Here is a 19,515-nt window from a genome sequence, read left to right on the forward strand (position 1 = left end):
GTGTGGTTGACAACCCATGGATGCTGCAATTTAGCTTTACAATTAATAGCAAATAGAGACACACAAATGTCTATTATAGTTATTCTTCTTGACACTGGATACTCTTCCTATTTCCAACTTGATTTTTCTAATCATGACCCACAGTAATTGCCTCTTCCAATATAGAAATCCCTTTCTTTCTTTCTTTCTTTCTTTCTTTCTTTCTTTCTTTCTTTCTTTCTTTCTTTCTTTCTTTCTTTCTTTCTTTCTCTCTATCTCTTTCTTTCTCTCTATCTCTTTCTTTCTCTCTTTCTCTCTTTCTCTCTTTCTTTCTTTCTTTCTTTCTTTCTTTCTTTCTTTCTTTCTTTCTTTCTTTCTTTCTTTCTTTCTTTCTGCCACTAGAGCCTAACATGACTAGGTCACAGTCATTGTTTCAAATACAGGTGGTGCATTATACTTGAGTTCCATGGTACTATGAGTGGTTATCATGGTCATTAATACACTGAACATCCCTTCTAAAATTTAAGAAAGGTATTCATAATAACATCAAATGCTTGGAATAAGGGCCATATAAAGAGATTATAAATCTGTGAGCAAGATGGAGCTGCCTTTCCCCTAAATTTCTGATTTTTAATCCATTGGAAATATTCTCTGCTAACTGAATAACTTGTATTTTAAACCTTTTTTAAATTTTTTTATTTTAAACCTTTTTTTAACTTTCTGAAAAAATTCTAAAGTCATCAGCCATATCTTTTTATACATGTTTTATTAATTCTTTAAGAAACTAGTGTACTATAATTTGATTATTTTCAGCTTTCTCCACCAACTCTTCCTGGATACACCTCACACCAATCCCATTTACACTCAACCTTGTATTGGCATTGTACTTTAAAAAAAGAACCAGAACAGTTAGTGTTGCCTATAAGATCTTGGGATGTTGGCCATCTACCACAGCATTTTGATCTACCAGCAGTCACACCTTTAAAGAAAACTAACTCTCTCACCCACAGTGTTCATAGAAACTACAAGAATGAAATATTTTTAGGTCATAATAATTCACTTACACATATGAACTCACAATGGCCATGAGACCATGCATAAGACCTCTTAACCATAACTTAATCATTATACCGAAGGTTAGGTAATAGATATGGCACAAGAGAAACTAATAAAAGATTCTTTATCAATTCTTCATCTTAGAGCATAAGCTATTGGTGTTCTGTTCAGAAAATTTCTCCCTGTACTGATGTCCTCAAGGGTCTTCCCCAGTTTCTTTTCTATTAGTTTCAGAGTGTCTGGCTTTATGTGGAGGTCCTTGATCCATTTGGATTTGAGCTTAGTACAAGGAGACAAGGATGGATCAATTCGCATTCTTCTGCATGCTGACCTCCAGTTGAACCAGCACCATTTGTTGAAAAGGCTATCTTTTTTCCATTGGATGTTTTCAGCCTCTTTGTCGAGGATCAAGTGGCCATAGGTGTGTGGGTTCATTTCTGGATCTTCAATCCTGTTCCATTGATCTGCCTGCCTGTCACTGTACCAATACCATGCAGTTTTTAACACTACTGCTCTGTAGTATTGCTTGAGGTCAGGGATACTGATTCCCCCAGACTTTCTTTTGTTGCTGAGAATAGTTTTAGCTATCCTGGGTGTTTTGTTATTCCAGATGAATTTGATAATTGCTCTTTCTAACTCTGTGAAGAATTGAGTTGGGATTTTGATGGGTATTGCATTGAATCTGTATATTGCTTTTGGCAAAATGGCCATTTTAACTATATTGATTCTACCAATCCATGAGCATGGGAGGTTTTCCCATTTTTTGAGGTCTTCTTCCATTTCCTTCTTCAGAGTCTTGAAGTTCTTGTCATATAGATCTTTCACATGTTTGGTAAGAGTCACCCCAAGATATTTTATACTGTTTGTGGCTATTGTGAAGGGGGTCATTTCCCTAATTTCTTTCTCAGCCTGCTTATCCTTTGAGTATATGAAGGCCACTGATTTGCTTGAGTTGATTTTATAACCTGCCACTTTGCTGAAGTTGTTTATCAGCTGTAGGAGTTCTCTAGTGGAGTTTTTTGGGTCACTTAAGTAGACTATCATGTTATCTGCAAATAATGATAGTTTGACTTCTTCCTTTCCAATTTGTATCCCTTTGACCTCCTTATGTTGTCGAATTGCCCGAGCTAGTACCTCAAGTACAATATTGAAAAGATAAGGAGAAAGGGGGCAGCCCTGTCTAGTCCCTGATTTTAGTGGGATTGCTTCAAGTTTCTATCCATTTAGTTTGATGCTGGCTACCAGTTTGCTGTATATTGCTTTTACTATGTTTAGGTATGGGCCTTGAATTCCTGTTCTTTCCAAGACTTTAAGCATGAAAGGATGCTGAATTTTGTCAAATGCTTTTTCAGCATCCAATGAAATGACCATGTGGTTTTTTTCTTTGAGTTTGTTTATGTAGTGGATTGCATTGGTGGATTTCCGTATATTGAACCAACCCTGCATTCCTGGGATAAAGCCTACTTGATCATGGTGGATGATCATTTTGATGTGTTCTTGGATTCAGTTGGCAAGAATTTTATTGAGTATTTTTGCATCGATGTTCATAAGGGAAATTGGTCTGAAGTTCTCTTTCTTTGTTGGATCTTTTTGTGGCTTTGGTATCAGCGTAATTGTGGCTTCGTAGAAGGAATTGGGTAGTGTTCCTTCTGTTTCTATTTTGTGGAATAGTTTGAAGAGTATTGGTGTTAACTCTTCTTTGAAGGTCTGGTAGAATTCTGCACTGAAGCCATCTGGTCCTGTGCTTTTTTTGGTTGGAAGACTTTCTATGACTCCTTCTATTTCTTTAGGCATTATGTGACTGTTTAGATGATCTGTTTGGTCCTGATTTAATTTTGGTATTTGGTATCTGTCAAGGAAATTGTCCATTTCCTCCAGATTCTCCAGTTGTGTTGAGTACAGGCTGTTGTAGTAGGATCTGATGATTTTTTGCATTTCCTCAGTTTCTGTTGTTATATCTCCCTTTTCATTTCTAAGTTTGTTAATTTGGATACTTTCTCTGTGCCCTTTGGTCAGTCTGGCTAAGGGTTTATCTATCTTGTTGATTTTCTCAAAGAACCAGCTCCTCATTTTGTTGATTCTTTGTATGGTTCTCTTTGTTTCTACTTGATTGATTTCAGCCCTGAGTTTGATAATTTCCTGCCTTCTACTCCTCCTGGGTGAAATAGCTTCTTTTTGTTCCAGGGCTTTCAGGTGTGTCATTAAGCTGGTAATGTATGCTCTCTCCATTTACTTTTTGGAGGCACTCAGGGCTATGAGTTTTCCTCTTAGCACTGCTTTCATTGTGTCCCATAGATTTGGGTATGTTGTGTCTTCATTTTCATTGTGTTCTAATTTCAATGTGTGCCCACTCTACCGTGGAAAACAGCTTGTTCTAATGTTCACAGATTTTAATTATTTATTTTTCCCACTGAATTTAAAAGATTTTATTTGATATTTAAAACTAGTTGTATTGTATCATTTATTCAATTGGATATATTATAGTAGAATACTTTGAAGCCATGAATTAGAATTCAAAAATAGTTATAATTTTTATTATTTGAATTACCCACACAACTTAATTCAGAATGGCTAAAATTAGCAATTGAAATTAGCAGTTTCTAATCAGAAATGGGTTTTCTTTTTAAATTAAATTAACTGTATTTTTTGTGAATTTTAAATGAAATCAACTGCATCTTAAAGACTACTTGAGTCATTTCCCTGTCCCATTTTCTTTCTTCAACACAGGTGAACATATACACAGATAATTTTTTTCAAAAATCTGTTGTTTCCTCAAAAATTATTTTCTTAGGCCTCACTCTATACCATTGTCCAACCATGACAACTAAGGGACCCTCCTCCTCAGTGCCATTAGACTAAACAATCCTTGTGGTGTTATGAGCAATGCACTTTTCACAGAAAAAGTAACTAATTGTTCTGAGAATACAGCAAAGAGAACTTGAAGAGAAGCCTTCAAAGAAAGCTTTCTTTCTCCCGGGAAGGAAAGTGGAAACATAAGACATAAGAAAGGGCCCTCGTGGGAAAGAGGAAATCAAATAAGAAGGCACAGGAAATAAAGTTAAGTTTCAATGAGGAGCGGTGGTCAACAGTGACTGTTGGTTGCCAAAATCACAGAGGATGAAAACTTAGTAAAAGCCAGGAGTAGATGCCTGTGTTGTGTTTGAAAGTGTAATGGTGATGATACCTTGTATAGTTGGGACCATCTGTAACCTCATGTTTTTCTATCCAGCTTCTTTGTTCCTCAAAATAACAACTCAGAGACTTAACTGATTTTGAATCAGTGCTGAGGTCTTAAGCTTTTCTTGCTCCCCAGCTTACTCATAACTCAATTAACCCATGCATTTTAGTCTAAATGCAACCATGTGTTTGGTTACCTCTTTCAGTTTCATAAGTCAGTCTCTATCAATATCCCTGGTGAATCTCCTCATATCTGACTCTGTCCCAACACCTCCCTCTCTCTCTGCAGGATTTCCCACCATCTAATCCTGCCTCAGTTTGTTCTCCATAGACATTTTTATTGACAAGTGAAGCTTCCACACAGTGCACAAAAGTTTCTCTCTATACCTGGCATCCCTGGAGGTACATGAAACTGTTGTTTATCATTTAAGAATTAGTACACAGTGATTTCACACATAAAAGCCTTTACTTTCCAGTCTGTCCTATATCAATTCATCATATCATCTGAAGTTTCTGAGTATTTTATTTATATATGCTCATAACATTTAGCAAATTTTACACTCTTTTTACCAACACATCTATCCAATATATTAACTAGAATCTATGACCAATTTAGTTCATCTCTTTCTAGTACAAGATGTACCACAGTGAAGGAGTACCACATTAATAGATTTTTGGTAAAACACATCATTAGATAAAAGAAATGGGGAGGACATATTTAGTACAAAGTTACAGCAAAGGAAGTAAATACAAGTGCTGACCTATTTTGAGTTCATTCTTAGTCTCACCAGGAGCACCTGGCAACAACAGGAGGGAGACTAAGAAAGCAAGAGATGGGAATGAGAGATTTGAGTTTGTGGAACAAGGTGACAGCATGGGCAACCTTTATGATGTTTTTGAAAATGTCTGAGCTCTCTTGAGGCAATCCAAAAAGCATGAGTTTGCCATGTTATAATTGGGTTTTATAGGTTTTTCTCACATTTCTGTCTTCCGTATTCTAACTCTAACAGTAAATCAAACAGCTAGACTTGTTCACATTTGATAATTAAATAGAAGTCAAGTCAGTATTTAATGGGATGAAGCTAGAAGAATAACAAAAATGGATATTAATGTCACTAAGAAAAGTGGTAGTCACTGTGACAGAAACAAAAATTCTGTTTTCTAATCATTATCCTAGAATTATGAGTCATTGCTCTCTACAAAACATTACATTGGAGCTACTAAAAATGATATGGAAACTTATGGCAGATTAAAAAATAATGGCCAAAGTTAGATAAAAAGTAGAGAATGAAAAAATAGATGTGAAATACCTAAAGTAGATTTTGCTTTGATGTCAAAACAATCTCTGAAGGACTTATTAAGTAAGAAAATTATAAGCTATTGTTCTTCTAATGAAAACTCAACAATTTGTCATTCTCTTTTAATTTCCTCTAAGTTATACACTCCCTCTGAGACATGGATGCAAGGAGCAGATGCATTAGAGAGCTAACATGAACGGTGTCTCATACGGAAATTTTATTCATGGAAAGATCATAATAAAATATTAGCATGAAGAATGTATGTGTGTGAGCCACACTCACTATCATCATCTTCAGCTGTTTGCCAATAATGAGAAAATAGCTCCTTTGGGAAATAATATAGTTTATTCAGCATCATTCAAGGCTCAAAAACAAAATCCAAAGAGACAGAGAACATATGAGGTTAATATTGAAGTGTTAATGGGACTTAGCTATTGTGAAGTTCACATTGTGCTAATTAAAAATAATTGCACTGTCCTAGAATTAGAGAGTCTGCATGGATTTAGGTCTCAAGGTCACTGCTGCTTCTCTTGATTTCCATCTTGCCTGTGCACAAACCTCAATAGTTACCTTCCCAGGAATAGTTAGGCTCAGTGAAACCTAGTTTCTCTACCCAAATTTGAGTGATAAATATCTTTTTCCTAATTAAAGAACCTTAATTTTGAAAAGCAAATTAAGGACAGATAGTTCTTTGTGATTTGAATGGATTAGGAAAAGGAAAACCCCAGAGACAAAAGTACACTGATGCCACCTACTCCAAAGCGTCCCATGTGACCGACTGTGCATACTCATGCTTTAAATAAAAGTTTTAGTTCCTTTAGATTAATGTAAATCTCTCTTCTTCAGACCTTTGACCCAGATGCCTCAAGCATTGTGTGTATAGTAAATAAGTACCCATGCTGTGGCTACTGCACATCTTTCTTTGCCCTTAACTCTTTCTCCATTCTCTTAGTTAGTTGTTACGACAATCCTTTCCAAGTCTCATCCAATATCTTAGACCATAACAGCTGTTCCCCATGATTGGACTTGGCTAGGACTGAGCAAACAAAGGATGCCTTTTAGACCTTCGAGTTCAAATCTCGAACTTTGTTCGCCTATGTTTTCTTTATTGCTCTATTTAATATTTGGGGACATTTTCTGTCTCTGAGAATACAGTGGTTGCTTAGTAAACATTTCTCTTTAAATATCATCATATTATTATATTACATTGTTGTGTTAATTTCATTTCTTTCATTTCTGAGATGAAGCACATTACAAGGAAAAGGACACTCTTAATAAAGGAGTCTTTATTGTGATCAAAATTTAAGAGAATATCAGTGAATTATAGTGGAGAAGAAGAAAAGGCAAAAGGAGCAGCGTGTAGCTATGCGAGGCACAGGAAGCAGGAGTGATCTGGCTACTGGACAGGTCAGAGTGAAAACCCTTTTTTATATATATTTCAATTAAAATATTTATTCATTTTTAGTAAAAATTTTACTATACCCTAGAGTGGTCTGGAACTTGAGATCACTGAGTGTTGGTATTAAAGAGATTACAGGTCTGCAACATTTGCATTTGATATGTGGACTGGATATAAGCTTGAAAGAAGAGAAAGGCAAAAATGCATTGTTATAGAACCTTAAGTTATCTTATGAGTCTGAGATTCAACTTTATAGGAGGATGAGACATATAGAGATTGAGTCAGATCTCTTTTTTTTTTTTCCGCCAGCCCAATAGGAAAAGTTTTGTTTTGTTTTCTATATTTTTTATTCACATTTCAAATGATTTCCCCTTTTCTAGCCCCCCACTCCCCGAAAGTCACATAAGCCCCCTTCCCTCCCCCTGTCCTCCCACCCACCTCTTCCCACTTCCCTGTTCTGGTTTTGCCTTATACTGCTACACTGAGTCTTTCCAGAACCTGGGGCCGTTCCTCCGTTCTTCTTGTACCTCATTTGATGTGTGGACTATGTTTTGAGTATTCTAGTTTTCCAGGCTAATATCCACTTATTAGTGAGTGCATACCATGATTGATCTTTTGAGACTGGGTTACCACACTTAGTATGATGTTCTCCAGCTCCATCAATTTGTCTAAGAATTTCATAAATTCATTGTTTCTAATGGCTGAATAGTACTCCATTGTGTATATATACCACATTTTTTTGCATCCATTATTCTGTTGAGGGATACCTGGGTTCTTTCCAGCTTCTGGCTATTATAAATAGGGCTGTTGTAAACATAGTGGAGCATATATCCTCATTACATGCTGGGGAATCCTCTGGGTATATGCCCAAGAGTGGTATAGCAGGATCTTCTGGAAGTGACATGCCCAGTTTTCTGAGGAACGGCCAGACTGATTTCCAGAGTGGTTGTACCAATTTGCCACCCCACCAGCAGTGGAAGAGTGTTCCTCTTTCTCAACATCCTTGCCAACACCTGCTCTCTCCTGAGTTTTTAATCTTAGCTATTCTGACTGGTGTAAGGTGAAATCTCAGGGTTGTTTTGATTTGCATTTCCCTGATGACTAATGAAGTTGAGCATTTTTTAAGATGTTTCTCTGCCATTTGAAGTTCTTCAGGTGAGAATTCTTTGTTTAACTCTGTACCCAATTTTTTAATAGGCTTATTTGGTTTTCTGGGGTCTAACTTCTTGAGTTCTTTATGTATATTGGATATTAGCCCTCTATTTGATGTAGCATTGGTAAAGATCTTTTCCCAATTTGTTGGTTGTTGATTTGTCCTTTTGATGGTGTCCTTTGCTTTACAGAAACTTTGTAATTTTATGATGTCCCATTTGTCAATTCTTGATCTTAGAGCATAGGCTATTGGCGTTCTGTTCAGGAACTTTCACCTTGTGAAAATCCTAAGACTTATGCATTCTCCAGTGATCCATTTCTGCCATTTTTTCCTACCTCCTAAAGGTTCTATAACCTATCCAAACAGACTATCAGCTGGTTATTAATTATTTAAACACATGAACCTATGGTTCATCCTAAATCCAACAATTGTCATTGAAAGAATAATGTAGATCTCTTGTAAGATGGCTATATTTTAGCCTGTAGAGCCTATGACTAAATTACCTCATATAGCAAAGAGGCCTTCTTTCCTTTTTTCTTTTTTTGTTTTTTGAGATAGGGTTTCTCTGTGTCGCCCTGGCTGTCCTGGAACTCACTCTGTATACCAGGCTAAGCCTCGAACTCAGAAATCTGCCTCTGCCTCCCAAGTGCTGGGATTACAGGCGTGTGCCACCACACCTGGCTGCAAAGAGGCTTTCTTTGCGGTGGGCTTTCTCAAGCCTACCCATGATTGTTTGAGTAAGGCTTATGTTATCATGGGACTCCTTAAAAGAGTTGGTGAAAAAGATGAGCCAATAAAAGGGAGAATTGACACAAGGCAACATGAAGACAATTCTACCAGAAGAGGATGGCCGAGAAGATGGGGAAATGATCAAGATAGTTACTTGACCTACCTTTATGACAAAATATCCTACAGAAAGGAAATATAAAGGAGAAACTATTTGCTTTAGCTCACAGGTAAGGATGACAGTTCATCACTGTAACCAGAACTTGAGGCAGTTGGTCACATTGTGAGAACAGTAGGAAAATAGAAGGATGAATGTCTGTGCTCAGTTCCTTCCTCCCAACCTGTGGGATGGTATCACTTGCAATTGAAAGAATTGTGACTATTTTAGTTAACCTAAATATATGAGTTAAATATATGAGCCTAAAGAGACAGACCCAGAGGCTAAGATATTCTGGACACTTCCTCATCCATATGCCCGAAGCTATCTTCAAGGGGAGATTATTAAGATGACAATTAGTGTTAATCATCATAGAAATAATGCACCAAGAATGTTCTCTGCCCCTGCAATCGTGAAAGAGCAAGGAAAAAGATCCCCCCACCCTGAATATCAATACTAAGAAGAATTCCTGCCAGGATCTTGAATATAGCCCAAAGGACCCTACTCTAAACTTGTAACCAGGGACACATCATTATTATTAGCAGTACTATTATCTCCAGCACTTAAGATAATAAATTAGTGTACCATTAAGTCAGTAAGTGGCCATCTGTTACACAAGCCACTGGAAACTAATACACAATCTCTCCATCATTGTCCACTCCATGCAATATGGTGTGACAGAATGCATCCATTGTTCTATGAAAATGAAAACAATACTTAGGACTTGTCTCTCTCAGGTCTCTCCTATACTATAAAATTCCATCTGATGTGCTTAACTGTTGTATTTCTGAATAACTGAGATTTATTTATGAGTATGTGGAATAATATGAGACCTTTTATTTGGCACTTGGAGTTGCAACAGAGAAAAATTACTTCCCCGATAGATCGATAGACTTGATGAGTCTATTTGTTTTGCCATCAGCCCCATTACCTTCCTGTTCCCCAGCAGTCTACTTGCAGCATCGATTATTGATGATGCCTCTGCTGCTGCTTTTCTTGCAGTGGCTGCTTCCTTTAGCTGCATGCTCTGTTGCCTCCTGTAGTTTGATTGGCAAAAATCATACAACCAAGCTGGAGTGGACCTGACACAGAGTCACAGGCTGAGACTTGCCACCTAAATGCTTTTATTTGCCTATTCTTGACACAATTTAAGTCCGTCTCATACTCTTTAGTTTACAGAGGGTCTGATTTCATTTCACTCCCCCCTCTACATTAAGGAGGTATTATTGCTTTTATATTACACTTGAGAAAACTGAAGATTGAGAAGAGTTTCCAACAGAAAATGACAGAAAGGTTTGAATGAAAATGTCTTAATGACTTATGAAGATTATAAAATTAATGAAAATTTTACAACACCACAGCTGTTGGCTATTTTATCTCAGTGTCATGAATCCAGATGCACATTTTAGAAGTGTATTTTTAATGGAAAAAAACCACCAGATGCATGGGACCTGGGGAGAGGGCTCTATGGGTGATGTGCCTGCTGCACAAGTATGGAGGCTCGAGTTCAGACCCCAGAACCTGCATAAAAGCTGTTATACAGGCATACTTTTCCATGCCTGTAATTCCAGTGCTATGATGGATGTGAAGACAGGAGGATCTCTGTAGCTTGCAAATCAATCAGGACCATCAAACTCCAGTTTCAGGGTGAGACCCTGGCTTTTAGATAGACAGACAGGCAGGCAGACAGACTGACAGTTAGATTGATTGATAAAGTAGGGAATGATAGAAGAATACATTCAGTGTCAACACCTGGCCTTCCATGCATATTCCAGGGCACATGTACACATAGGCCTATACCGTACACAAATCCACATAAATTTACAGATATGTACTAAAAAAAAAAAATTGGGAAATGCAGAAAAATTTTTTAAAAATCTCCTTTAATCTTGTTAAGTAGAAGCAAGCAACCACAATATTTCCATCCAGAGATTTTTTTTTCAGTACAGTCATACAAGTATATATTTGAAACAATTATTTTTTATTTATAGCTTTGTGTTTCATGCCTCTTTATTACCTAGAGGAAAGTAAGGTGCCATTCCACCCTCACTGTATTTAAATGTTATTATATTACTTGTCAATGACATATGTTTTCTGCATTCAAGTACAAATGAAAAATCACACCATATTGGCTGGGTTCTGATTATCTTAAGATTAAATCCAGGTTTCTCAGAATGCAGTCTGAAGACCTGCAGTGCTAGCTCACTTTGTAGCCTCTAACAGCTGCAAATTCTCTGCCTAGTTAAGCTCCTTACAGTGAGGTCAGAGCCCCCATTGCAATCAACTCTCCATGGTTCTCACTCATGCAAAAGTTTGAAAAGGACTTGGATTCTGTGTTCATCCATGAGTCCAGAGCAAGCCTGTTATAAAGCTTAGTTATTAGACTGGAAACCAAAAACAAAAAACCAGAAAGGCTTCTTTGTTGTGAGAATTTCCTACAAAACCAAAGGCTTCAATGTTTATTCCCAGTAAATTGATTGAGCAAAGGTTTAAAGCCCTGGTTCAAAGGCCTATTTTCTTACACAGAAATATGATAAGCAGTTTTCCACACATGCTATCATGTACTGATGTTTTAATATTCATACACTTTTCATCAGCCACCTAATGCTCCTCCATCAAAATAAGAATAGAGCAAGGAGTAAATACAGTTTAAGTCCAGTTCTATCTTTTTTAATTATTATTATATATGGAATAAACAAAACAACCCTTTCCAATCATAACACTTTAGGAAAACTATTTTTATAAAAAGGCATTTTCAAGGAAGAAGTTGAGTAATTTCTGAACCAACTGCCAAGTAGGTATTACAGCAATGAGATTAACAGTGCTCTGGATTATTACAAAATACAGGTGTTCACTGGGGAGACTTGCATTAGGAAGGAAGAATTTGAGTGATGACTAGGAAGTAATCCAAAGGTTAATAATATAACAGTGTTTGTGGGGCAACCCACTAAAAGCTTGGCCTGGCCCCAGCACCATGTTAAGTGGTAGATGGGAACTATTTCTTCTGGTCTTAGGTTCTTATGAGACCACTATAATGTATTTTCTGCAGGCATGGCTAAATGAGGTTAACTGATCATTTCCATAGTATGTGTGTATGTGTGTGTATGTGTGTGTATGTGTGTGTATGTCTGTGTGTATCTAAGTTTGTTTGACTTCGATTCCATGGTTTTTACTATTTCTTCCTCAGTTGAGAGTTTAGACTGAGACATTATATAGCACTTGAGAATTCTTTTTTTTCTTTTTTTTAATATTTTTATTTTCTATATTCTTTGTTTACATTCCAAATGATTTCCCCTTTCCTGGATCCCCCCTCCCCATATGTCCCATAAACCTTCTTCTCTCCATCCCTTCTCCAATCACCTCCCTCCTTTTTCTCTGTCCTTATATTCCCTTCCAATGCTAGATCGATCCCTTCCAGGATCAGGACCCTCTCCATACTTCTTCATGGGAGTCATTTGTTATGCAATTTATGCCTTGGGTATTCGGGGCTTCTGGGCTAATTGAGATCCACTTATCAGAGATTGCATTCCATGTGTATTCTTTTGTGAGAATTCTTTATATAAAGTTAACCCTAGAAAAGCTTTGCATGAGCCACAGGAAGTTGCTTAACAAGTCTCCTGATCAAAGTTCAGGGTTAACATTGGCAAGTTGCTCATTCCAAGAAAGACCTGCTGTAATCAGAACCATTTCCACATTTATAGAAGATGGTCTGTGACACAATATCACATACATTAGTATAACACACCATCTAGTGTTTAAATTTAATTTATTCTTTGCTGATTTTGGATATGTGTTTGAGGCCTTCTAGCCATACTTACCCTTCTACCCTCAATTGTCTTCTTTTCACTACCACAGAGACGTTATCCTCCCAGCTAATCCTTATAAAACTTTGTTATGTTTTATTGTGGTCATTCTGTATATTAGCTCTGGGAACCGTTGTGTTTAACTAGGGTTGTCTGCCTAGACATGGACATCGAGCTTTGCACTGGATCGTGAGGAACTCACCATTGACTACATCACTGAAGACAATGATTCCATCCCTCCCACAGCCTTTGTAATCGGTCCCTCCCACATCTGTGTCCAAATGCTTACTGGCTCTGTCTTTAGAAAGCTCAATGAAGGCAGCTGCAGCTGCTGTGAACCCATTAGTGCCTAGGCCAATCCATGCCCATAAAAACAGTGCTATGGCCCTCGTCCCTGTTTACTTATATTCTTGTACTGGCTTGTTTCTTCATTCTGTTACTTCTTCAGTATTACCTGAGTCTTGGAGGGACTTATGCAGGTGTCCTGTTTAAAGCTGAATCCTGATAAGGAAGACCATTTATGTTACTTATTCCCAGCATCTTAAACAGCTGTGGTTTCTCCATTAATGACCATTCATTGCAAAAAGAAATTTTTGATCAAGGCTGATTTAGAATTAGTCTATGGTTATAAACAAAAATATTAGTTAGGCTGTTTGACAGTGTACCCATTTAGCAAAATAAAACAAATTCACTCCTAAAGCATATAGGCTCCATAGACATTACCTTTGACTAATCTATAATGTGGGACTGTATCTTTCAGGTTTAATTGAAAAGAAGTTGTTTATTCTCATAACAACTGTGCCACTACTGTACCAGTAGACACATCTTGTCTGAAAACTTGGTATTGCAGCATACAAGGTTCAAAGTTGGTAATGACTACAGCTAACTTTTGAGACCCAACTGTCTACATAGAAACACCCTTGTTATAAAAGCTAAACAGTAAGGAGGAAGGTTCCAGTTAGCTCCAGTGTGACTCATCTTTCTTCAGCAAAGGAAGGCACCACACACTTTTTCATTTTTTAAAAATTGAATGCATGCATGCAGTGCTACCTTGGTCATATCCGTCACCCACTCCCTCCCTCCAGATCTCTTCAGCACTCTGTATTAGTGACTTGGTATTGATGTGATAAAATACCATGACCAGAAGCAACTTAAGAAAGTATTTGTACATCTAGAGACCTATATGTTCATAATAACCCAGAAGGCATGGGAAAAGGAAGCTGAAAGGTCACATTTCATTTGTCAACAGGACATAGAGTGAGTAAGCAGGAAGTACAGTCATAATTACACATCAGGTATGGTTCCCTACATAATACCTTCACAATACAAAATTCCCATCATAGGTGTGGTAGATCTCCACACCCCACTCTTCACAGGACAGCTATTGGTTTAGATAGTTTCCAGGACAGGGAGGATCATTCCTTAGTGAGGATGCAGCTACTAGCAGGTTTTCCATACTCCAGTGGATGTCCCAACACCCGTGTATATTTGGATAACTCTAAATGGACCTAGTAGGTTAAGAAAGATAAAGATATGTATTTGAAATGGAAAAACAGGAGGGAGTTGATTATAATAAATGGAACATAGATTTTATTATCCCTTGTATATGTGTGTGAATTTTTAAAAAACAAGGGTTTCACAATTTTAATCTGGAGAGATGTTATCATTAGTAAGGCACATAGTTTCTTTTCAGAGATTGTGGTTTCAGATCACTCTTCAGCTGCAGTTTTTCCTATTCACTTCTATTCTGGCAACCTCCATGTCATCTTGACTTTAGAACTGCATCCAGTCATGCCAACTTTATCATTGGCTACATAGTTTTAGATCAACTACCAATCATGTTTCAACTGGCCAATAGCCGCAGCAGCCTGGAACCTACTATTTACTACATGGAGTTTTCATTTTGAAGCCTACATCTAATTATAGCATCTTCCTGCTGAACATTTAGAAACATTTTATCCAGTCTTTTATTACAGCATTTCACTAGGCATGGTGTCCACAATTAGAGAAAATATGTAGTTTATTATGTAGACACTTAAGAGATTGAAAGTGGGCCTATTAATGGTTATCCTGGGGCAACAATTAATGGGTTCAGCTTCCTTTTTGAGCCACATCCTTTTACAACAGCACTCAAAGCATAAGCAATACCTCATAATCAACAAACAAATTCAGCTTCAAAGGTCTTGAAACTGGACTGTATCCAGCCATCTTTGCACAGACAGGTATTACCTTGTATCACATCACAGAAACTCTTTGTGTAACTCTTTGCAAAAGGAAGGAAAAAGAGATGACACAGCTAACCAAACAATTGTAGAATCATTTAATAGAATATGGTAACATTGGTCTAATGAAAGAAATTCATTGGGATAATGAAATTTGAAAACTGCTATCCTTGGTTAGAGGGAGCCATGAAGACGGACAGGGAAATTTGATGGAGGATAAAACAGAGGACACCTCAGACTCAGACTCCCTATTTCCTAATTTAATACACAGCAGATCTCAGGACCACTGGGCAACAACACGTTATAGGTCTGTACAGGGGATGCACCAGATAACAGATTTTCACCAGGAACTGTGCTACATTCCCTGTCCTTGAACTGTGAAGTTCATTCATGTTCCACATGAATGCTAATTTAAGCCTTCTGGAAAAAAGAAAAAAATTCTCTTTATAGCTTTTTTTGAGAGTAATACAACCAAGACGATATATAAATGTACATTTTGTACTTCTAAAAACAGGTACAGCCTCTTCAAGAAAAAGAAAATATGTCACAGACATGGAAAGAAAAGGAAAAACAATGAAAAGGATCTTGCAAGTGCAAGTTTTTTACACAAACTCGACTCGATGTAATTAAAGCACCTGTAACAAACTGAATCAGTTTGTTGGAAACCAGTGTTCCTTCTGCTTGAGCCACAATAAGATTATAAATTACCTACAATTTATACGAAATTTATATTAGTGATACAAAAATTGAGAGAAAGATCTCCTTTATCTTACTTGATAGTTCAATTATTTACAATCTTTCGAAATAAAGGAACTTATTTTAATATTATCACAGCTACAAATGAGTACAAATTAAAAGGTCACGAGCCCCAATAGAAACATGTTTCATGTGTTATTAATAAGTTACTGATTGGGTCAGTCCTTTCGCCAAGAATAGAGTCATATACGTAGATTCGTGGGTCAGAAATACTTATAGAGAAAATACTAAATCATGAATTTAAGTTTAGAGAAAAATGAATGTTCTCTCTAACAGAAAGAAATGTTTACACAGCAGCCAGCCAGTGCTGGGCATGTGAACTAGGGCTTTGAGCTGGGGAGACATTTGTTTTGTGCTGTGCTCATGTGGGATATTTCATTCCAGCCATCTACGAGCCCTCCTGTGAAGCATACAAACACCTTGGCCAGACATCAAATTACTACTGGATAGATCCTGATGGCAGTGGACCACTGGGGCCTCTGAAGGTTTATTGCAACATGACAGGTAACTATGTCACATTTATGTTTCATGAGGATGACTTCTCTCTATGTTGAAAATAATAGTTCCCTGAGCTGTTTGTTGTTCTGGTGCTGTATTCTTATCATATCTTCTAAGAAATTAAGTATTGTTGGGCTTATTAAGCAAAAATGCTGAAATGTATGCCATGAAAATCTTTGACACTGTAATTTCTTAAAAGTTTACCATTTGAAGCCTGAGAAACAGCTCAGTATTTAAAACCACTTGCTGCTCTTACAAAAGAGCTGGGTTCAGTTCCCAGCACCCACAAGGAAGTTTACAACCATCTGTAACTCCAGGACCAAGGGATATGACCCCCATAGATTCCAGGTACATACGTAACCTGGCAAACACTCACATCAGTAAATATTTTAAAAATAGTTTTACTTTGAGTTAAACAACAAATAGTTAATACTTTTAAGAAAGATTCAATATGTAAAAAAAAAAAAAAGACAAGGAAAGTAAAATTGCAAAGTTGAAGTTCACAAAAAAAGTGGCATGTGACATTACCACCCTTAGTGTCCTAGGCTGGATAAAAGTCGTATTACTGCCCAGTCTATGCCTGTTTATATTTGGGGAAGGCTTACCAGCCACTCCTGATTGTCCTCTGTTCTCCATAGAAGGGTATCCTCTGTGTACTCAAATCCCTTTCTGGCAATTGCAAAGATTACACAAAGCTTTCATGAAATTTATTTAGGAAGAAATCCTGGTTTTTCTTCAATTCCATATTAAATTTCAGGCCAGCAAAATGAGATTGTAGGCTTTGCAAACTCCCAAAGCAGTGTATATGATGATGCACAACTCTCTAAGATGGGAGTGAAATTTCGAACAGATTGTCAGCATATTTCACTTGAAAATTTCTGATAGGGCTTTGAGCCATCAGCGTTACTAGTTCCAGAAGATGACTAGCACTTATGTGAACTAAGATGTAGGATGTTGAAGGATAATGGCAATGTAATGGTCTTCATAGCAGCATGATTACGGCTCCAAGAAATTTCTCTACATCCTGCTAGGTATCATCAGTTCTGCATGCCTATAACTGGGTTTGACTTCTAGTTCCATTAGTCACCAGCTGTGTAATCATAGGCACCTAAACTAACTTGGTTAAATTCACTAAGCTTTCGTATGTTTTACTACCAAGAAGACTACTACTGCCTACAACAAGCATTATTGTACAAATAAAATAGTAGAATCTACAGTTAATTCTTAGTATATTGGATAAATGAGAAAACAGTTAGGTAAGGTACTTATACTTCTTGAATTTACAAGAATTAAGTAACTTGATCATATTATTCTAAAAAGATTCCAGTTGAAATCTGTTTGAAACCAATAATTCTAGATCTATGTTTCAGAATCATTTATGGGATTCTGTGTGTCTTTTATTTCCAAACAAATGTCTTGTCTCCACTTCTAAAAGTTTAATTAAGTCTCAAGTAGAAATCAGGTTGTGTGACTAAAACTCAAAACTTTAAACAACACCATGGGCAGGGAGAAATCAGTAGAAAACTTACTGTAGTATCACAAAGCCAGGCATAATGCAGAATGGAAGGGAGAATGGTAAGGGCTGCACATGACCTCAGGGTAGAAGCCATGTATAAAAGACTGTAAAGAGAACTAGTATCCCCTAAATTTCCTCCTCCCCCATGACTCCTGGTATGCACTAGAGAGAGATTACCCGACAGAAAACTTTAGCTAATTGCTCTGATGGTTACCTTGCCAAGTGTCCTCCGACCTCTTACTGAACTTTGTTTTAATCTTACTAGAACTTTTGTTTAGTTTGTGAAAACTTTATGTATCTTGATCCTGATTTATCTAATAAATTTATAGCCCAATAAATACAAATATTAACCTAAGACATTTTGGCCAAAATGTCACTTCAGTTGGTTTTCATTTGCATTTAGAAAGAGAAACTTCAAAACAAAAGCATGATGCTTATAGCTTTCGTGCATAAAATGAAGAGCTGGTTTAATCTGGGGAAAGATGCTTTTCTGTGCATCAGAACTGCAAATTCCATCCTACTCATATTTCCCTGATAAAGAATCACAAGGATGCAACCCGAAAGTCCTGGTGCAGTCTGAGCAGTAAGGACAATGCCCCACTTAATGCACTTAGGATAGTTTTCTCCTATCCAAGATAGTTATGAACATTGGTGTATCCAAGAAACTGTGAAGAATTTTGTCTTACAGTTTTTTGAGCATGCCAAATAACTCCAAAAAAGCTCATTTAGCTCTTTGTCATTAATTTACAATTCTGGAACTTCCATAGCCTATATGGAATAGCCTTCACCAAGCATAATACCATGAAGGTTAGCATGAGCTGTTCCATATTGAGAAAGTGTCAAGAAAAGGAAGCTATGGCAGGCTGAAATAGCCTGTAAAAATCCAGATGTATCACTTCATGACTTGAGAAATTGCTCCTGCTACAGAAACCTCAAAGAATAAAAGGAGATAAGGTACTAAAAAGGTAAGGAAAGAAAAGAGACCCACAAATCAATGCCCTGAGAACTAAACTCCTAGTGGGTTAGTGAGCCTGAAAGACAGGATGATAGGTAGAGGGATAGACAGGAACACACAGAAAATAAGTTAGATTGTATAGTACTCAAGTGTGTGCTCATATATGCACATATGTACACAGACACACATTAGAGAAAAAATGAAAAAATGTATCTGACAGTATTTGGGGGATAAAGAATTTCCCTGTAGAGAATGAAGTAATAGTGGGGATTCAAGAGAATGACTTAAGTTGGAGGACTGTCAAGAGATTTTGAATCACTGGATTGGTGCTGAGTATGGTACTATAACAGAAATGTGGCAAATAATAGCTGCTACAACTCTGGAAGTAAGGCATATCTAGATTTATGAGTGATTTGAATATCCTGCATTGATACATGGAAAAGCTGTTTATTGAGCTATGCCCCTTAGAAATTAGAGAGTGTCCTTGATGACAGAACCTTTCAAGTGATGCAGATTTGCCATTAAGAAGTAATGTTTATAGTAAATCCCTTCCAAAAGAACCTACTGCTTTGTTTTCCTTGGGATTTTATTCCAATCCATGCTGTATATAATTCTCTTTGATTTTTTCCTTTTTTTTTCCTTTTCTTTTCCAAGACAAGTTTTCTCTGTGTATCCCTGGCTGTCCTGAACTCACTCTGTAGACCAGGCTGGCCTCAAAATCAGAAATATGCCTGCCTCTGCCTCCCAAATGCTGGGATTAAAGGTGTGCACCACCACTGCCTGGCTATAATTCTCTTTGAGTCAGGGGCTCTTGATCATT

General features: G+C 37.1%; 1 protein-coding gene across 1 annotated transcript in view; it reads left to right on the plus strand.

Annotated features, from left to right (window-relative positions):
- Cntnap2 (contactin associated protein 2) overlaps positions 1–19,515 on the plus strand; it is a 1,662,736-nt gene that overhangs the window by 815,659 nt on the left and 827,562 nt on the right. Inside the window, exon 12 of the mRNA XM_052172851.1 lies at positions 16,111–16,230. Coding sequence (XP_052028811.1) covers positions 16,111–16,230 — 120 coding nt within the window. The remainder of the gene's footprint in view (positions 1–16,110; positions 16,231–19,515) is intronic.

Source organism: Apodemus sylvaticus, chromosome 2 (assembly GCF_947179515.1).
Source record: "Apodemus sylvaticus chromosome 2, mApoSyl1.1, whole genome shotgun sequence".
NCBI lineage: Eukaryota > Metazoa > Chordata > Mammalia > Rodentia > Muridae > Apodemus > Apodemus sylvaticus.